Source organism: Ursus americanus, chromosome 10, assembly GCF_024610735.1.
Source record: "Ursus americanus isolate L20-20 chromosome 10, mUrsAme1.1.p, whole genome shotgun sequence".
In the NCBI taxonomy this organism is placed as follows: Eukaryota; Metazoa; Chordata; class Mammalia; order Carnivora; family Ursidae; genus Ursus; species Ursus americanus.
The window spans coordinates 657,227-672,976 of record NC_142136.1 but is presented as its reverse complement, the minus strand read 5'-3'; the positions used below and the strand labels follow the sequence as shown (position 1 = coordinate 672,976).

At 44.9% G+C, this 15,750-nt stretch overlaps 1 protein-coding gene across 6 annotated transcripts in view; it reads left to right on the top strand.

Moving 5' to 3' along the window:
* The first annotated feature begins 127 nt into the window (after positions 1 to 127).
* The window catches only part of SLC9D1 (solute carrier family 9 member D1), a 44,417-nt gene continuing 28,794 nt past the window's right edge, over positions 128 to 15,750 (top strand). For 2 of the 6 annotated variants that reach the window (XM_045772891.2, XM_045772890.2), the window contains exons 1-6: positions 131 to 391; positions 1,721 to 1,829; positions 7,490 to 8,013; positions 10,825 to 11,004; positions 12,408 to 12,599; positions 13,504 to 13,632. In XM_045772891.2, the coding sequence (XP_045628847.1) occupies positions 7,570 to 8,013; positions 10,825 to 11,004; positions 12,408 to 12,599; positions 13,504 to 13,632 (945 nt within the window). In that variant the 5' untranslated portion in view covers positions 131 to 391; positions 1,721 to 1,829; positions 7,490 to 7,569. Of the gene's footprint in view, positions 392 to 1,720; positions 1,830 to 7,489; positions 8,014 to 10,824; positions 11,005 to 12,407; positions 12,603 to 13,503; positions 13,633 to 15,750 lie in introns of all 6 variants that reach the window. The other 4 variants (XM_087864927.1, XM_087864926.1, XR_015725875.1 and 1 more) reach the window with 4 other exon arrangements.

The window sequence follows — 15,750 nt, the reverse complement described above, 5'->3', positions numbered from 1 at the left end:
AGCGCCGCCCGAGGACAATGAGACTCGCGGGCGACGTTCCCTCCTCTGACCCGACGTGCACTGCGCCGCCCGGGGGCCGACGGGACCCAAACCCGCCCTCTCCTACAAATCCCGAAGTACACTGCGCCGCCTGGGGGCCGATGGGATGCAGGCCCTGCCCTCCAAGGGCGGGGGACGCACCTCCCTCTAGGCCGCGTCCTCGGCGACGGCGTTCCGGAGAAAGCGACGGACCGCCAGGACCCTCCCCGCGCCCGAACGCGTCCTGGTCCCCGCCCCGGGGGCGGACCTGCCGCCTGGAAAGGGATGCGGTCAAGGCGCGACCCTGTTCGCTCCTTGGCTCCCGACGCCGGAGAGCCGGGCCCAGGACGCACGTCTGCCGTGCCGCGTCCAGGTGAGCGCTGCTCGCAGTTCGGGCGCGGGGCCTCGAGGCTCCCTCCTGGGGGTTCTCCCCTTCCCGGGTGTCCCTCCCCCTCTCCTTCGCCCCCAGTCTGCGTGCTCGGGGTCTCCCCTCCTCGGGGCGCCCTTTCCTTCCCTTCCCTTCCGAGTCCCGCTCTCCACGTCTGCTCCTGCGTGGTCTCCTCCCTGGCCGTGGACACCCTAGGATTGTCGTCCTGGGGGGCTGTGATCGGGGCGGTCTCCTGCAACGCCATGACTTGGGTTTATTGGTAAAACTGTGGAAGCTGCCAAAGTCTACGGGGAAGCACCTAAGGTCAGTTCCTAGGTTCCCCAAGCAGAGGCTTCATTCTTGCCTCAGCTTTAAGATTCCTACTCGTGTAGTTACTCGCGTAAATGGGAGTCACACGGAAGACCGAACAGGTTCTGCCAGCTTGGCCCCTGGAGGCTCTCTCATTCGGCCCCGCAGGTCCAGCAAGTCCGGAGAAAGGGCGGGGAGACCCCCTGCTGGCTGGATTTCGGAGGCAGGCTCCAGTCCCGGCCGAAGAAGCTGGGAGGGGCCCGCGCGCATCAGCTGACTCCTCCCAAGCCGCGGACTCTTCGCGACCATTCCTCCTTGACCCTGTGCCTGCTTTCCAGGCTCTAGGGAAAGGACAGGTGCCTTCTTATAGGCTCTGCCCTAAGTCCTGTTCGGATCTTACCTGATAGCACCCGAGTAGATGGAAACGGAAAGGAACATGGTTAGCTCTGATGCTCACTTTTTGTGAGATGATACAGTTATCTAGGGGCAAGGTAACTCAGCCTTCTCATATTTAAACATTTTTCTGATCATCTTCGGATCAGAGTGTCTTACTGGTTCTAGGTCTTTTCTTATATATCAACTTTTTAAAAAGTAGTATAGTAATGATTGGATTACTTAATGGAATACATGGTTTTTGTGGTTTAGTTATAACATTAAGTACTTTGAAGCTTCTTATGTCCATGAGAATTTTCCTTCGTTCTCTTTCCTTCCTTATTAACTCATTCTCTACTTATTTTACAAATTAGATGTGAATCTGGAAGTTGTATTTGTAAGATTATAAGTGCTTTATCTTTTAAGAATTATACTTTTGTCATTCGATGTGTTCATATTTAAAATTCTCCACGAGTTAGATTGAGGCAGGTTATTTCTGTTGGGGAGTTTGCTTTCTAAGACCTTTCCACGCGTGCTGCTTTTGTTTCCTGTTTATTTACTGTGCTGTGCTGAATCTGGAAGTGTTGCTGGTATCACAAAGAAATTCTAATGTTAAACCATTTCCTACAAACGATCTTTGTTTTCCTTTTTCAGAAGAAGCTAAGTGACCGGTATTGGACTTGTTAACTTTATTCCTGCCACACCCACACTGCTTGCTCTGAGATCTCCTGCACACGGCGCCAGGCACCGCATTTGGTACCAGGTCAGTAGCCCCACACTTAGGGCCTCGGTTCAGCTGAGTGGATGCGGCTGGGGTTCCTCCGAAGAGTTGTGTTAGACCCTGGCTGGGTTGGCCTCTGCCCAACAGACACTGGGTGCTGTATTAGTGCGGTGAATGAACTAGATTCTTTGAGCACTGTGATCAGGAAAATTGGAGAAAGTGGGTTTGGAAGGTCCAGAGGAAGAGAGATGATGGAGCATCCTGTGGTGACACGTAAGCAGAAGGGTGGGAGACAGAGCCTTGAGGTTTTCCAGTTTTAGCCCATTATAGAAAATTAAATAAAATCGAGGAGCTGCTGCTCCCTCTGTTTCCCCTCTCCCTCTGCCTCCCCAGCCCCATTCCCTGAGGGAACTTCAGCAACCCCAGGACTCTAGAGCTCTGTCTCATAGGACGTGTCTGAGGAAAAAGACCCTTTATATACCCTGCAGTCCTGATAGAGCTCAGAGTTAGAGGCATGTGGGAGAAATCTTTAACTTGGGTAACTTTGCTTGAAAAAGACTGGTTTTAGACTGCATTATTGTGCTTTGCTTTTGAGCTTTCTAGCCAATAAGTGACGTGACATTTGTGAATTACTAAAGATTTTCAAGGGAATAAGAGTAATGTGATTTTCATACAACAGTGAATTAAACGTATTGGGAATTTTTTTTTTTTTTTTAGATTCATTAATTTGAGAGAGAGAGTGTGCGTGGTGGGGGGGGAGGGACAGAAAGAGAGGGAGAGAATCTCAAGCAGACTCCCCACTGAGTGTGGGGCTTGACACTGGGCACAACCCCACCATCCATGAGATTATGATCTGAGCTGAAACCAAGAGTTGGAAGCTTTTGGTTTTGGCTGAATTGAAACTATGAATGTTTTTTGATTTTTTGAGTGGGCTAAATGGTGAACCCATTTGCCTTTTTATCCTAAATAACTTAGGATGTTTATTAAATATTTTTGTTCTTGATCAAGTAATCTCATCGATTTTAAGGTAAGTTTTGGGGATCGTGTTCTGCATTTATCAAGCAAGCAAAAACCATCAGAAATTTGGCAAAGCTGTGGAGACATATTTTAATTAATGTTGAAATACGTGTGAATAGAAACCTTTGGGGGTGGGTTGTGTTCAAAGTACTGATTTTGCTATGGCTCTAGATGAAAAATAACCTTGTGTTTTACTGTAGCAGAGACATCTTGAAAACCTTTGCTTCTGGTTTAGGGCATTTCCTAGTTTAAAATATAAAAAATGTCATGGGCATGTTTTCCTTGTTCTGCAATGTAAACAGTGATCATTACACATAATAAGGGTTTAGTGGGAAACAGTAAGCCTTTATATTGAATTTTTTAAATTTTATTTTGAGATAATTATAAACTTCTATACAGTTATAAGAACTAATACAGAGAAATCCCATAGATCCTTCGCCCAGATTTCCCCAATGATAGCTCCTGACAAAACATATGGTATAAACAGAAGAGTGCGTTGATCCGCTGCACCCACTGCTCAGACGGCCTGTTCCACGTGCACTCGTGTGTGTGCTCACATCGGTGCGACTCTGTCATGTGTGGACTCCTGGGGCCACCCACGCTGCCAAGATGCAGACCATTTCCATCCACAGGGTCCCTCTTCCCCTTCCCTGACCCCTGACAGCCCCTATCTGCTCTCCCCTCCACAGTTTGTGACTCCACGATGCTGTGTAAAAGGAGTGGTAGGGCCTCCGTGATAGGCTGTCCTCACGCACCCTTGAGATCCACTAAGATTGGATCAGTGAATCAAGGTATAGAAATTCTGGGGGCACCTGGGTGGCACAGTCGGTGAAGTGTCCACCTTCGGCTCAGGTCCTGATCCCAGGTCGTGGTATTGAGCCCAGCTTTGGACTCCATGCTCAGCAGGAAGCCTGCTTCTCCCTCTGCCTCTTCCCCGTGCTCAGGCACACACGTACGCTCCGTTTCTCCCTCTCAAATAAATAAATACAATCTTAAAAAAAAAAACATATAGAAATTCTAGGAATTCATTATAAAAACACAGGAAATCCAAAGTGCTTTTTTTTTTTTTTTAATAATTGAAGGTAATAATAACAAAACACTGGAGCCAAAATGTTTATTACTTAAGAAAAAGCACGCTACGATTTAGTAGTCCATGGGGTTTGGTAGCCAAGTTTGAAGGTAAGATGAAATTGAATTTATGAAGAAGGAGTGATTCATATTTTCAGAGTCTATAAAATTACAGTTTCATGTTCATGGTATAAGATTGTTTTGGTTGGAGATATGATATGACCACAACTAAAATTCTCAATGATTTCTTACAAAAATTAATAGTCTCTCATGTGTTGTAGGATAGAGTTATAACTAATTAATTTCAGGAACTTGTTTGGGGAAGGAACCAGAGATTAATAGAGGCGTGTTGTTCATAGTCTGTGTGGGAGGTTATTTGTCTGAAGTTTGAAATCCATAGAAGAGTCACTTTTTGAGATCTTTTAGGGAAAATGGGAAACATTGACAAAGCTTCAGAAATTTCTATCTTGGTTCTGAAAAATATTAAAAAAGCATGTGCTTCTGAAGTAGTGATTGAATTCTTTCTGTCTCCTGAAACAATAGAAGCTTAACAATAAAATGAGTCATTAAAATGGCAGATTAACTATGTTGCTAGGCATTACTGTGGTTAGGTAATCATTTATTTATTTTTAAGGTGGTAACATTTAAAGTTATATTCAAACTGGAACATAAAGTTGGGTGAGTTAGACAGCATATTCTCATGGATCCTACTTTTTTGGGGTAAAAAGGGAGCTATTGTAGGTACGTGAATTCTCTATGTGACATCAGGAGCCAAAGGATTAAAAAATGTATTGAAATTGAGCAGTTTCCTGACTTTTTAACCAGAATATTGAGCCAGAATATAATATTTTCTTGGTGACTTTTGATTGGCAGGTGTCCCTCCTGTCCTCCAGCAGTGGTATTGTTGGTTCAACCCTCACCAGACCCCCGGACGGCTAGTCTTTGCAGAGTTCTTGTGCTGATTTTTCAGAAGCTCTGTTTTGTCTCCACTTTCTCTTGGCTGTCATTTCTTGGTCTGGTCAGAATTTTATCTCTAGAAATGTCACAGTCTTATTTTTGCTGCATCTGATCTGTTTTGCCTGGGAAACCAGATTAAACTTGTGAGAATTGGGATTACTAGTGGAACTGAGGTACAGATACGTGTTTGAGTAAACAGATCCCCAGGGAGGGGAAATAACTGGTACATTTGACGTGATACTCCGTGGGATGCTGCTATTAATGATTCGTTTATATTAATATTTTGTTTTCTTTAAACTGCAAGTTTTGTGTAAATGGCTTTCTTTTGTTTGTTTTATTTTCTTTTTTGATATAGCTACCTGTGCCCAGTGACCTAGTTGCCACGTTTAGTGGTTACCTTTTAGGGCGCAGCTGGCTTGGCCTGTCTTGTGTTTGTTACTTCTTCCTTCTTTGTTCTCCGTTTTCCTGCCTCTGAGGTGGTTCCTTCTTGGTGGTCTTGCTGACCCAGCTTGTACCTGCTCCCTGATCACTGTCTCCTCTGGAGGACATGGCTCTCCCTCCTAGTGTAAGCAGGACAGAACAGCGCAGGACCCACTGCTGCCTACACCACAGCCTTCCGTGAGACCTCCAGCCCGTCGTGGTCAGGGTCCTGTCTGTGCTTCACCTGCTAGGGTAAATTCACACACAGTGCCTGGGCACTTCCGAAAGAGAAGGAGCCTAAATTTGGATGATAGAGAATGTGTGAACATCTAATAAAGCCCTGTTGATCCGGGTGTGGTTGTGTTTTATAAGTTTCTTTTTCTGTGTTTGACATCTGTGACTCTGGAAATTCAACAAAATACCTAATGATTTTGGAAAGGAAACAATATGGTAGAGTTAGCTAATAATAGCTCAAAGGATTTCATTCAGATATGATGTGGAGCATGTTTCCTCCAGGTGATTTCACTGATCTGAGGTAGTGGAAGTTGATGGTATTTTCTGGCCTTTAATACGTGGACCCTCTTAAGTCAAATTGATTTTTGTCTTTTGCACACAGTAGATTTTTTTGAATTTTTTGTTATGTTATGTTAGTTACCATACAGTACATCATTAGTTTTTGATGTAGTGTTCCATGATTCATTGTTTGCGTATAACACCCAGTGCTCCATGCAATACGTGCCCTCCTTATTACCAATCACCGGCCTATCCGATCCCCCAGCCCCTCCCCTCTGAAGCCCTCAGTTTGTTTCCCAGAGTCCATAGTCCCTCGTGGTTCATTCCCCCTTCTGTTTACCCCCCCTTCATTCTTCCCTTCCTTCTCCTACTGATCTTCCTATTTCTTATGTTCCATAAATGAGTGAAACGATATGATAATTGTCTTTCTCTGCTTGACTTATTTCCCTTGGCATAATCTCCTCCAGTTCCCTCCATGTTGCTGCAAATGTTGGGTAATCGTTCTTTCTGATGGCTAATATTCCATTGTATATATGGACCACATCTTCTTTATCCAGTCATCTGTTGAAGGGCATCTCGGCTCCTTCCACAATTTAGCTATTGTGGACAATGCTGCTATGAACATGGGGGTGCATATGGCCTTTCTCTTCACTATGTCTGTATCTTTGGTATAAATACCCAGTAATGCAATTGCTGGGTCATAGGGTAGCTCTATTTTTAACTTTTTGAGGGACCTCCACACTGTTTTCCAAAGTGGCTGTACCAACTTGGATTCCCACCAACAGTGTAAGAGGAATCCCGTTTCTCCACATCCTCTCCATTTGTTTTTTCCTGCCTTGTCTATTTTTGCCATTGTAATTGGCGTAAGGTGGTATCTCAATGTGGTTTTGATTTGAATTCCCCTGATGGCTAATGATTTTGAACATTTTTTCGTGTGTCTGTTAGCCATTTGTATGTCTTCATTGGAAAAGTGTTTATATCTTCTGCCCATTTTTCGATTTGATTATTTGTTTCTCGTTTACTGAGTTTGAGAAGTTCTTTATAGATCTTGGATACAAGCCTTTTATCTGTAGGTTCATTTCCAAATATCTTCTCCCATTCCGTGGGCTGCCTCTTAGTTTTGATGACTGTTTCTTTGCCGTGCAGAAACTTTTTATCTCGATGAAGTCCCACAAGTTCATTTTATCTTTTGTTCCTTTTGCCTGTGGAGATGTGTCATGAAAGAGGTTGCTGTGGCCGATGTCAAAGAGGTTGCAGCCTATGTTCTCCTCTATGATTTTGATGGATTCCTGTCTCACATTGAGGTCTTTCATCCATTTTGAGTTTATCTTTGTGTATGGTGTGAGAGAGTGGTCAAGTTTCATTCTTTTGTATATAGCTATCCAATTTTCCCAGCCCCATTTATTGAAGAGATGCACACAGTAGATTTAATAGGTGTATGAGGCTAAGTTTCTTTAAAAACAAACAAACAAACAAACAAACAAAAAAACAACCTTTAAATTCGACATAACCTTTAATCTCAATTCTTTACCAGGCCCTGTACTTTAATATGCAGTATTTGACTTAAATCCAGGTATAATAGTTCAGATATTAATGTTTATCTAGGAAAAATAACATCTTCAAAAAAGTAATAGTTTTCTGAATGTAATTATTTAATACTTTTAACTCTGATCTGAATAGTAATGAATCATTGTTCAACTATATGTGATGGTAGATCTCTTTTTCAGGTGAAAATGTATATCTAAAATGCAAGCCCACCTTAGCAGAAGCCTTCGGACAGCGTTGCCCTGTCCTCTTAAACTGGATCATGAAGGTATTGGAAAAGAATTACTTCTGGATGTTGCTTCCACTGCTTCGTTTGATGGCCGAGGCTGCAGAACATGAAGAGGTGGCAAAACATGCCATCAAGTTACACCGAGGCCGAGGAGCAGCCATCACTCAGAGGAAACAGTGGGTCCTCGATAGTTGCAGAAAGCTCTCTGGGCTTCTTCGCCAAAAGACTGTGGTTCTGAACAAACTGAAAAGTGCAATCAGAGCAGTAGAAAAAGACGTTAGCCTGTCAGATGAAGAGAAACTGTTTCAGGTGCACACATTTGAAATTTTCCAAAAAGAGCTGAATGAAAGTGAAAACTCAGTGTTCCAGGCGATCCATGGCCTCCAGAGAGCCCTACAGGGAGACTACAGAGATGTCGTGAACATGAAGGAGAGCAGCAGGCAGCGCCTGGAGGCCCTGAGAGAGGCTGCGATAAAGGTCAGTCCGCCCAGCTCTGAGCCAGATAGCAGGGCCAGTAGGAGTCCGGGGACAGCGGGGCGGGCGCGGGTTCTCCAGTAGCTGTGGTCTGTCAGGCGCCTGGTCACAGCAAAACACGTACCGGAAACGTCCCTACCTTGTGCATGATATCTTAGCATAGCTCCATTTCGTGACGTTTAGGACTTGTTCTAATGCTTTTCTCTGTTGTGGAAATCTGCAGGTAATTAAAATAGTGACTCAAGTTATCCCAGTAAACTGACGTGGAAATAAATATATTTGTAACCCCAATCAACATTTTGAGTTTCTGACAATTCTTTTTAGTGTGAAGGTTGGCTGTCTTTAATGTCTATCTACTGAAAATAAAAATACAAAGATTAATTTTAAACAAATACATACATTTGAAATAAGGATTTTAATGAAGCGTATTTTTAAAATGGTGAGATGAAACTATTATTGTATCAGATGTGATATTTCTGTGATTTTTTTTTAAGCCATCATTTATGCCATTCATTATGTGCCAGGCACTTTAAATACAGATCTACCTTGACCAACAATGGGGTTTTGTCCCCGTCAGCCCGTCATAAGTTGAACATACAGCAAGTCAGAAATACACTAAACACACCTAAGCTGCACAGCACCGCTGCTTAGCCTGGCCCACCTTCAGTGTGCTTAGAGCACTGACGCTGGGCAGTATTCTCTGACACGGAGCCTGTTTCATAACAAAGCGCTGAATAGCTCCCGTAATGTATTGAGTTCTGTACTGAAAGTGAAAACAGAATACTTGTCACTGTGTCCATTGTTTACCGTGTGATCGCTGGCTGATTGGGAGCTGTGGCCCCGTGCCACTGCCCAGCATCGTGAGAGGGTCCCGCTGCCTATGGCTAGCCCAGGAAAAGATCACATCAAAATCCCAAGTGTGTTTTCTACTGAATGTGTATCACTTTCACACGGTCGTGAAGTCAAAGTTTTAAGTCCAACCATTGTAAGTCAGAGACTGTTGGTATGTGAAATATTTCATCTTCATAGAAAGGTGATGGTATTATCACAAGTTAAAAAAGTAGAGAGGGTACAGACTTAGTAAACTTTCTTTACCAAAGTACGGTATATTGGGTAGAAACATGGTAGTGGGGTAGATGGCTGAGTCAGGGTTTTCGGCCACCTTGATTCGGTAGCTTGTCTGTTCAGTATGTGTGATGGTATGTTGGAAACAGACCCTGATGCCGTCCTCTGAACAGATACTACTGCCTTACCAAATCCTTTGGACAGTTAAGACATTAAAACTCCTTGGTTTTAAAGATAGGCACATAGTGGTAGTGATTTGAGGTGGGTTTACTATAAAATAGAGAACTAACACGAGTTTGAGTGATGTTGACGCAAGTGCACATGCTCTCTACACATGGGTGTGCCTCACATCTGAGACAGTCCAGATGTTGGTAGCTGCTCTCTACACATGGTTGTGCCTCACATCTGAGACAGTCCAGATGTTGGTAGCTGCTCTCTACACATGGGTGTGCCTCACATCTGAGACAGTCCAGATGTTGGTAGCTGCTCTCTGCACATGGGTTGTGCCTCACATCTGAGACAGTCCAGATGTTGGTAGCTGCTCTCTACACATGGGTGTGCCTCACATCTGAGACAGTCCAGATGTTGGTAGCTGCTCTCTACACATGGGTTGTGCCTCACATCTGAGACAGTCCAGATGTTGGTAGCTGCTCTCTGCACATGGGTGTGCCTCACATCTGAGACAGTCCAGATGTTGGTAGCTGCTCTCTGCACATGGTTGTGCCTCACATCTGAGACAGTCCAGATGTTGGTAGCTGCTCTCTGCACATGGGTGTGCCTCACATCTGAGACAGTCCAGATGTTGGTAGCTGCTCTCTACACATGGGTGTGCCTCACATCTGAGACAGTCCAGATGTTGGTAGCAGTGTGTGTCTTAGAGTCATTGGATGGTGTTGAGTTGAGGTCTGTCAAACAGTCATGCTTGTCCTTGGGACTGTCCTGTTGCTTCCCTGTTCCAGCTATGCCCCACCCGTTTAAAGTAGGAATATGTATCTTAATAGTAGGGATGTTGATTTGATTGATAGCTTGAGCTTAAATATGATTGTATAAAATACCTGTATCGTTGGCACCATCCGTCAGTTTCCCAAGTAATGCTGTCATTTTCTTCTGGAACAATTTCTCCTTTGTAACTTGGAATTTGTGTGTATCCTGCTTAGAAATTTTTAGCTCAGGGCGCCTGGGTGGCTCAGTCGTTAAGCGTCTGCCTTCGGCCCAGGGCGTGATCCCGGAGTCCTGGGATCGAGTCCCACATCGGGCCCCTCTGCTGGGAGCCTGCTTCTTCCTCTCCCACTCCCCCTGCCTGTGTTCCCTCTCTCGCTGGCTGTCTCTCTCTCTGTCAAATAAATAAATAAAATCTTTTAAAAAAAATTCTTTTTAGCTCAATGATCAAGTATCACAGGTGTTTTTAGAGTACAGTGGGACATCCATACATGTAGGCATGATGTCTGGAATATTATCTGTTCAGTGAGTGGTTTTGTTCAGAATTTAGTTACAGTAGTATATCACGTTTGTTGGTGTGTACATACAAATAGCTTTCCGTGAACATTTTGCTAAGCTCCATTATGTTTGAGTGATCTAGGATACTTAACTTTCTCTCGTTGACCGGAGCCAGATTTACATGATTATGAACATATTTGGCAGCGAGAGCACATTGGTTGGTGTGGCTGGGCCAGGCAGCTGAGGGCTAGGAAGTCCTAACCTGGTCTGTTTCTTAATAAGCCCCACATTTCATTTCTCACCAATGAACAGGAAGAGACAGAATATGTGGAACTTCTTGCAGCAGAAAAACATCAAGTTGAAGCTCTCAAAAATATGCAACATCAAAACAAGAGTTTATCCATACTTGATGAAATTCTTGAAGATGTGAGAAAGGCCGCCGATCGTCTAGAGGAAGAAATAGAAGAGCACGCTTTTGATGACAATAAATCAGTAAGTAGTATTCCAGGACAATTTCCTCTTTGCTCGGGCTGCTTGCAGAGATGAAGACAAAACCAAAACACCTGTGTGTCTCAGAAAGTGATTTGGTTTGGTTACGCAGAAGTACACTAGATGTCCTTTACTTCACCTCATGTTTTTGTCAGTGCCACACCAGTGGCTCATCTCTGTCCCACTTTTGCCTTCAGGGGGACTGGGACTCTGGTCTCAAGAAAGCTCGCCCTGGGATGGTCGGGTTTTAGTGCTGATCTGCCCAGGGGGCCATAAAGTCCTTCTAGGAGTCGTGTCCGAGGGAGGCTTTCAGACCTCTCACTTGCCGTGACATATTCAGGATTCTCTGGGGAAAGTTATATTAACGCCAGAAATTGACTGTGAGTCCTAAGAAGGACTCAGAAAAGCACGCAGTAGTAAAAGCAAGTGGGAACACAGTCCGGGGTGGGTGAGCACCAAGTAGGGCTGCTAACGTCGCCAGCTGCAGCAGGGAGGAGAACGTGTGAGGAACGTGTCCTTTATGCGCTGATCATCGGGCTTCCCTACCACACACTCCTCCAATTCACTGCTGCCCCCAGCACCGTGGGTCAGTACGGACCCTGTGGACAAGGGCTCAGCCCAACACTTCCCTCCATTTCAGATGCCCATCACGGGTTGCAGGTTTTCACCTTGGAGGGTCCCACAATCCCCTCCTCCGGCTCTCAGAACACAGGAAGACAGTTTATTTGCTAGGTTACCTGGACATGTGAAATATACAGCTCAGAAACAGCCAGGTGGAAGGGGTGGAAGAGTGTGGATGCAGCAACCCTACACTCTGGGTCTGCTTCCTTCCCTCCCAGCTGAACACCTTCACGTGTGGAGCAACCTGGAAGTGCTCCAAACCCCATACTTGAAGGGTTTAATGGAAGCCGCCTTGTGTAGGCTTGTGATGAACTCAGCCTTGTCTCCTCCCGGAGGTCATGTGGTCGCTTCCTTAGTTGGCCAGCCCCATCTGTGGTTATCCAGCAGGTTTCTAAAAGTCTCCTCACTGCTGTGAACTCGGGTGAGGTTGCAAAGGGCTGGTAAGGTTCTCCTGTGGCCCCTTACGTGTAGGAAATTGCACACGTGTGGGAGCTTTGAGCCAGGACGGGGGATGAAGACCGATATGTATTTCTTGTTACAGGTTATACCCTGAGTCACGCAGAGCAGCTGTTTGGGAGAAATAGAAACCGTAAACACTTGACCCTCGCATCACTTTTTTGCTTGAAATAATTTTCTTAATTTGTTAATGAGTATCTATCGATCTTTCATCGCATATGACAGAATACTAGAAACATTCCTGTCACTTCTATAGAATTTATGCTCTAAAAATGGAACTTGAGAACATTTCCTTGTTTTTAATTACACAATGTTGGTTATTCTTACAGGTGAAAGGAGTCAATTTTGAGGCAGTTCTCAGAGTAGAAGAAGAAGAGGCCAATTCTAAGCAAAACCTCACAAAGAGGGAAGTGGAGGATGATTTGGGTCTCAGCATGCTGATTGACTCCCAGAACAACCGGTACGTCTTGACCAAGCCCAGGGATGCCACGGTTCCACGCGCAGATCACCACTTCCTCAAGGTAGTCCGTCTCTTTGCTCCGCTCTCAAAATCTCCGCCCCTTCTGTCCCATTTCCTGGTGACGTAAGACTGAGCTCTTTTCTGAGCATCGTAAATAGGGTGCACGACCTTCCTCCTAACAGAGTATCCACTGGAATTCCCTGTTTTCTACGACTTGAAACATTTTCTCTTAATCTTTAATTTTTTCCCCAAGACAATAAGGCATTTTAATATTTAAAATGAAAATTAATTTTCCTTTTGAGAATCTGGAAGTCTTTTTGAAGGCAGGAGCTACTGTGATGGGCTCGAGCTCTGTTAGCGGAAATGAGCATCTGGTGAGGCAGAGAGGCTTTGGCTAAGGGGTCGTGTGTGGCTTTGTGTAGGCATGGGTGCGGGATGAGACCCGGCTTCTCCACAGGTGACTGGCGTTCCAGATTGAGTTAGAGGCACATCTGTGCCCTCTGAGGAAGCCAGTCTAGTAAAAGAGGATATGGGATTGTGTAAAGATTTGCAGTTGAAAGTGTTATGGGTGGAGATCACTACTTGGGTTTGGACCAGAGTGGGTAACAGGTGTGGAATGACTGGGTCAGCCTGCTCAGGGAAGGCTGGCGGGGTCCAGACACACGGTCAGGTCTCCAGCATAGTCCTGGATGCTGAAATTTGTGCTAGTCTTAAAGAGGATGACAGCACAGGCTGAGAGGAAGGTGCATGATGCCCAGGGAGTGCTGGGAGTGGCTGACTCCTATGCCGAGAAAGTCAAACCGGGAAGGTCAGCCCAGGTATCGCCTGCGGTGTTGTGGCCAGAGTGGAAACTGGGAGGGGCCGGGTCTGCAGAACATCTGCTTTCTCTACTAACCAGCCCTGTCTCCTTGTCTTGCCAACTGTTATCTTAAGTTTGTGTTTCTTTTTTGTTTATTCTCCTCCAGGACATTGTTACCATAGGAATGTTGTCTTTACCTTGTGGCTGGCTGTGCACAATAATAGGGTTGCCTACGATGTTTGGTTATATTGTTTGTGGTGTACTTCTGGGGCCTTCGGGACTAAATAGTATTAAGGTAAGGGCGGGATTTAACTGTTTTAGCACCCGTTTAACAGAATACTAAACACTCACAAAGACTAAAGAGTTTTGAAGTTTTGAACTTGAATTAATAAAGATAGTAGTTTCTTTTCTTTTTTTTTTTTTTAAGATTTTATTTATTTATTCGACAGAGACAGCCAGTGAGAGAGGGAACACAAGCAGGGGGAGTGGGAGAGGAAGAAGCAGGCTCATAGCGGAGGAGCCTGATGTGGGGCTCGATCCCATAACGCTGGGATCACGCCCTGAGCTGAAGGCAGACGCTTAACCGCTGTGCCACCCAGGCGCCCCAAGATAGTAGTTTCTTATAAACCATATCAAAGAAGATGCTCTATAAAGTTTCATAAGAAATTTCTAAACCATAAGGAAATAATTTTGTTCATGAGTGAATGGATGACTTGACTAGAGAAAAAATCCATTCATGTCTTTAAATTTTATTAGTTTTAGGAATTCTATTTTCAGTAATGGGATGAACTATGTTATTCAGATACTGAAAGCAACTCAAAATGCTGGATTAAATGTATAATTTAAAAAATTATAACATATTATAAAGCTGGTAAAGTAGTGAGGAATTATCAAGCCTAAATGTGGGGTATGGTGACAACCCCAGGACACGGTGAGTGCTGAGGCTGCTGTTGCTAGAGGCTGTTTGCTAAACAGATTGATGAGTTTTGTCCTGTATCGATGGCACTTTGTGGCGGTAAGGAAGGGTCCCCAAGCTTTTGTGGGCTCCAGAGTGTGTCATCTAAATACACACAATGCAGACAAAATGAGAACAGAGTGCCAAGAGTGAGTGTTCCGAGTCCCACACAGGAGTAATACGGGGTGGGGAGAAACAAGCAGCGGAGTCCTCAGAACGTCCCTGGCCCTTCCTAGCTGGGTAGAACAGGGCAGGCAGACAGGCAGAGGGGTGGGCACTCCACCTGTAGACTCACCCCTGCCGCTAACTGATGCACCTCGCCGGGCAGAAGGACTGCTACACTTTCTCCAGACTGGACAACAGAAGAAGGTGTGAAAAAAATCCTCATCCCTAAGTAATCTTAACAGCGGGTCTGATTGGCAGGGGGATGGAAGGCGGTGCCCGGGCTCAAAGCCCAGGACCTTCGTGGCAGGTGAGCCAGTGAGTGGTGTGGCAGGTGCTCTTGTGGGCTGGGCTCAACTTGGCAGGGTGGCCTCTGGGAAGAATGGCTTTTGGGTTTGTTCTTTTTTTAAAGATTTATTTATTAGAGAGAAAGGGAGAGAAGGCACCCGCGGAGCAGGGGTAGGGGCAGAGGGAGAGAAGCTGACTCCCCACTGAGCTTAGAGCCCCGTCTCTGAGATCATGACCTGAGCCAAAACCAAGAGTTGGACACTCAACCGACTGAGCCACCCACATGCGCCTGGGAAGAATGGTTTTAATTCAGTTTTCTTAGTAGGTAATCTCCACGTGATTGAGAACAAAATTGTGTGGGTAAAAAAAAAATTTTTAAGTTGTAGATGAAAAATCTCTTCCTGCCTTTGTCCCATCCCTCCCTTTCCAGAGTATTTACAAACGATAGAAAATACAAATGTATTTTCCTTATTTATTTATTTATTTATTTATTTAAAAGATTTTATTTATTTATTTGACAGAGAGAGACAGTCAGCGAGAGAGGGAACACAGGCAGGGGGAGTGGGAGAGGAAGAAGCAGGCTCCCAGCGGAGGAGCCTGATGTGGGGCTCGATCCCAGAACCCTGGGATCACGCCCTGAGCCGAAGGCAGACGCTTGACGACTGCGCCACCCAGGCGCCCCCCTTTTTTATTTTTTCTTCACAGCAGAGATTGCTTATAAAAATTAAAGCTGAATAATAATAAAGGCTGAATAAAGTAATAAATATAAGTGGAAGTTACAAATATTACAATTCCTAACAAGTCTGCTGTACCTTGGAAAATAATGTAATTACAGTAGACCAAGTTGAAAATCCTAGGGTGTACCAGCCAGAAGTGGGAGGTGATTTAGGGAGGAAGTGTGGTGGTGCCAATGTTTATCTTTGACAGGCTTGTGTTCATTAAGTGGAGAAGAACAGGTTTAAGTAAGTTACTGTAAAGTCATAGGTTGCAGCTTCGTTTTAAACAGGG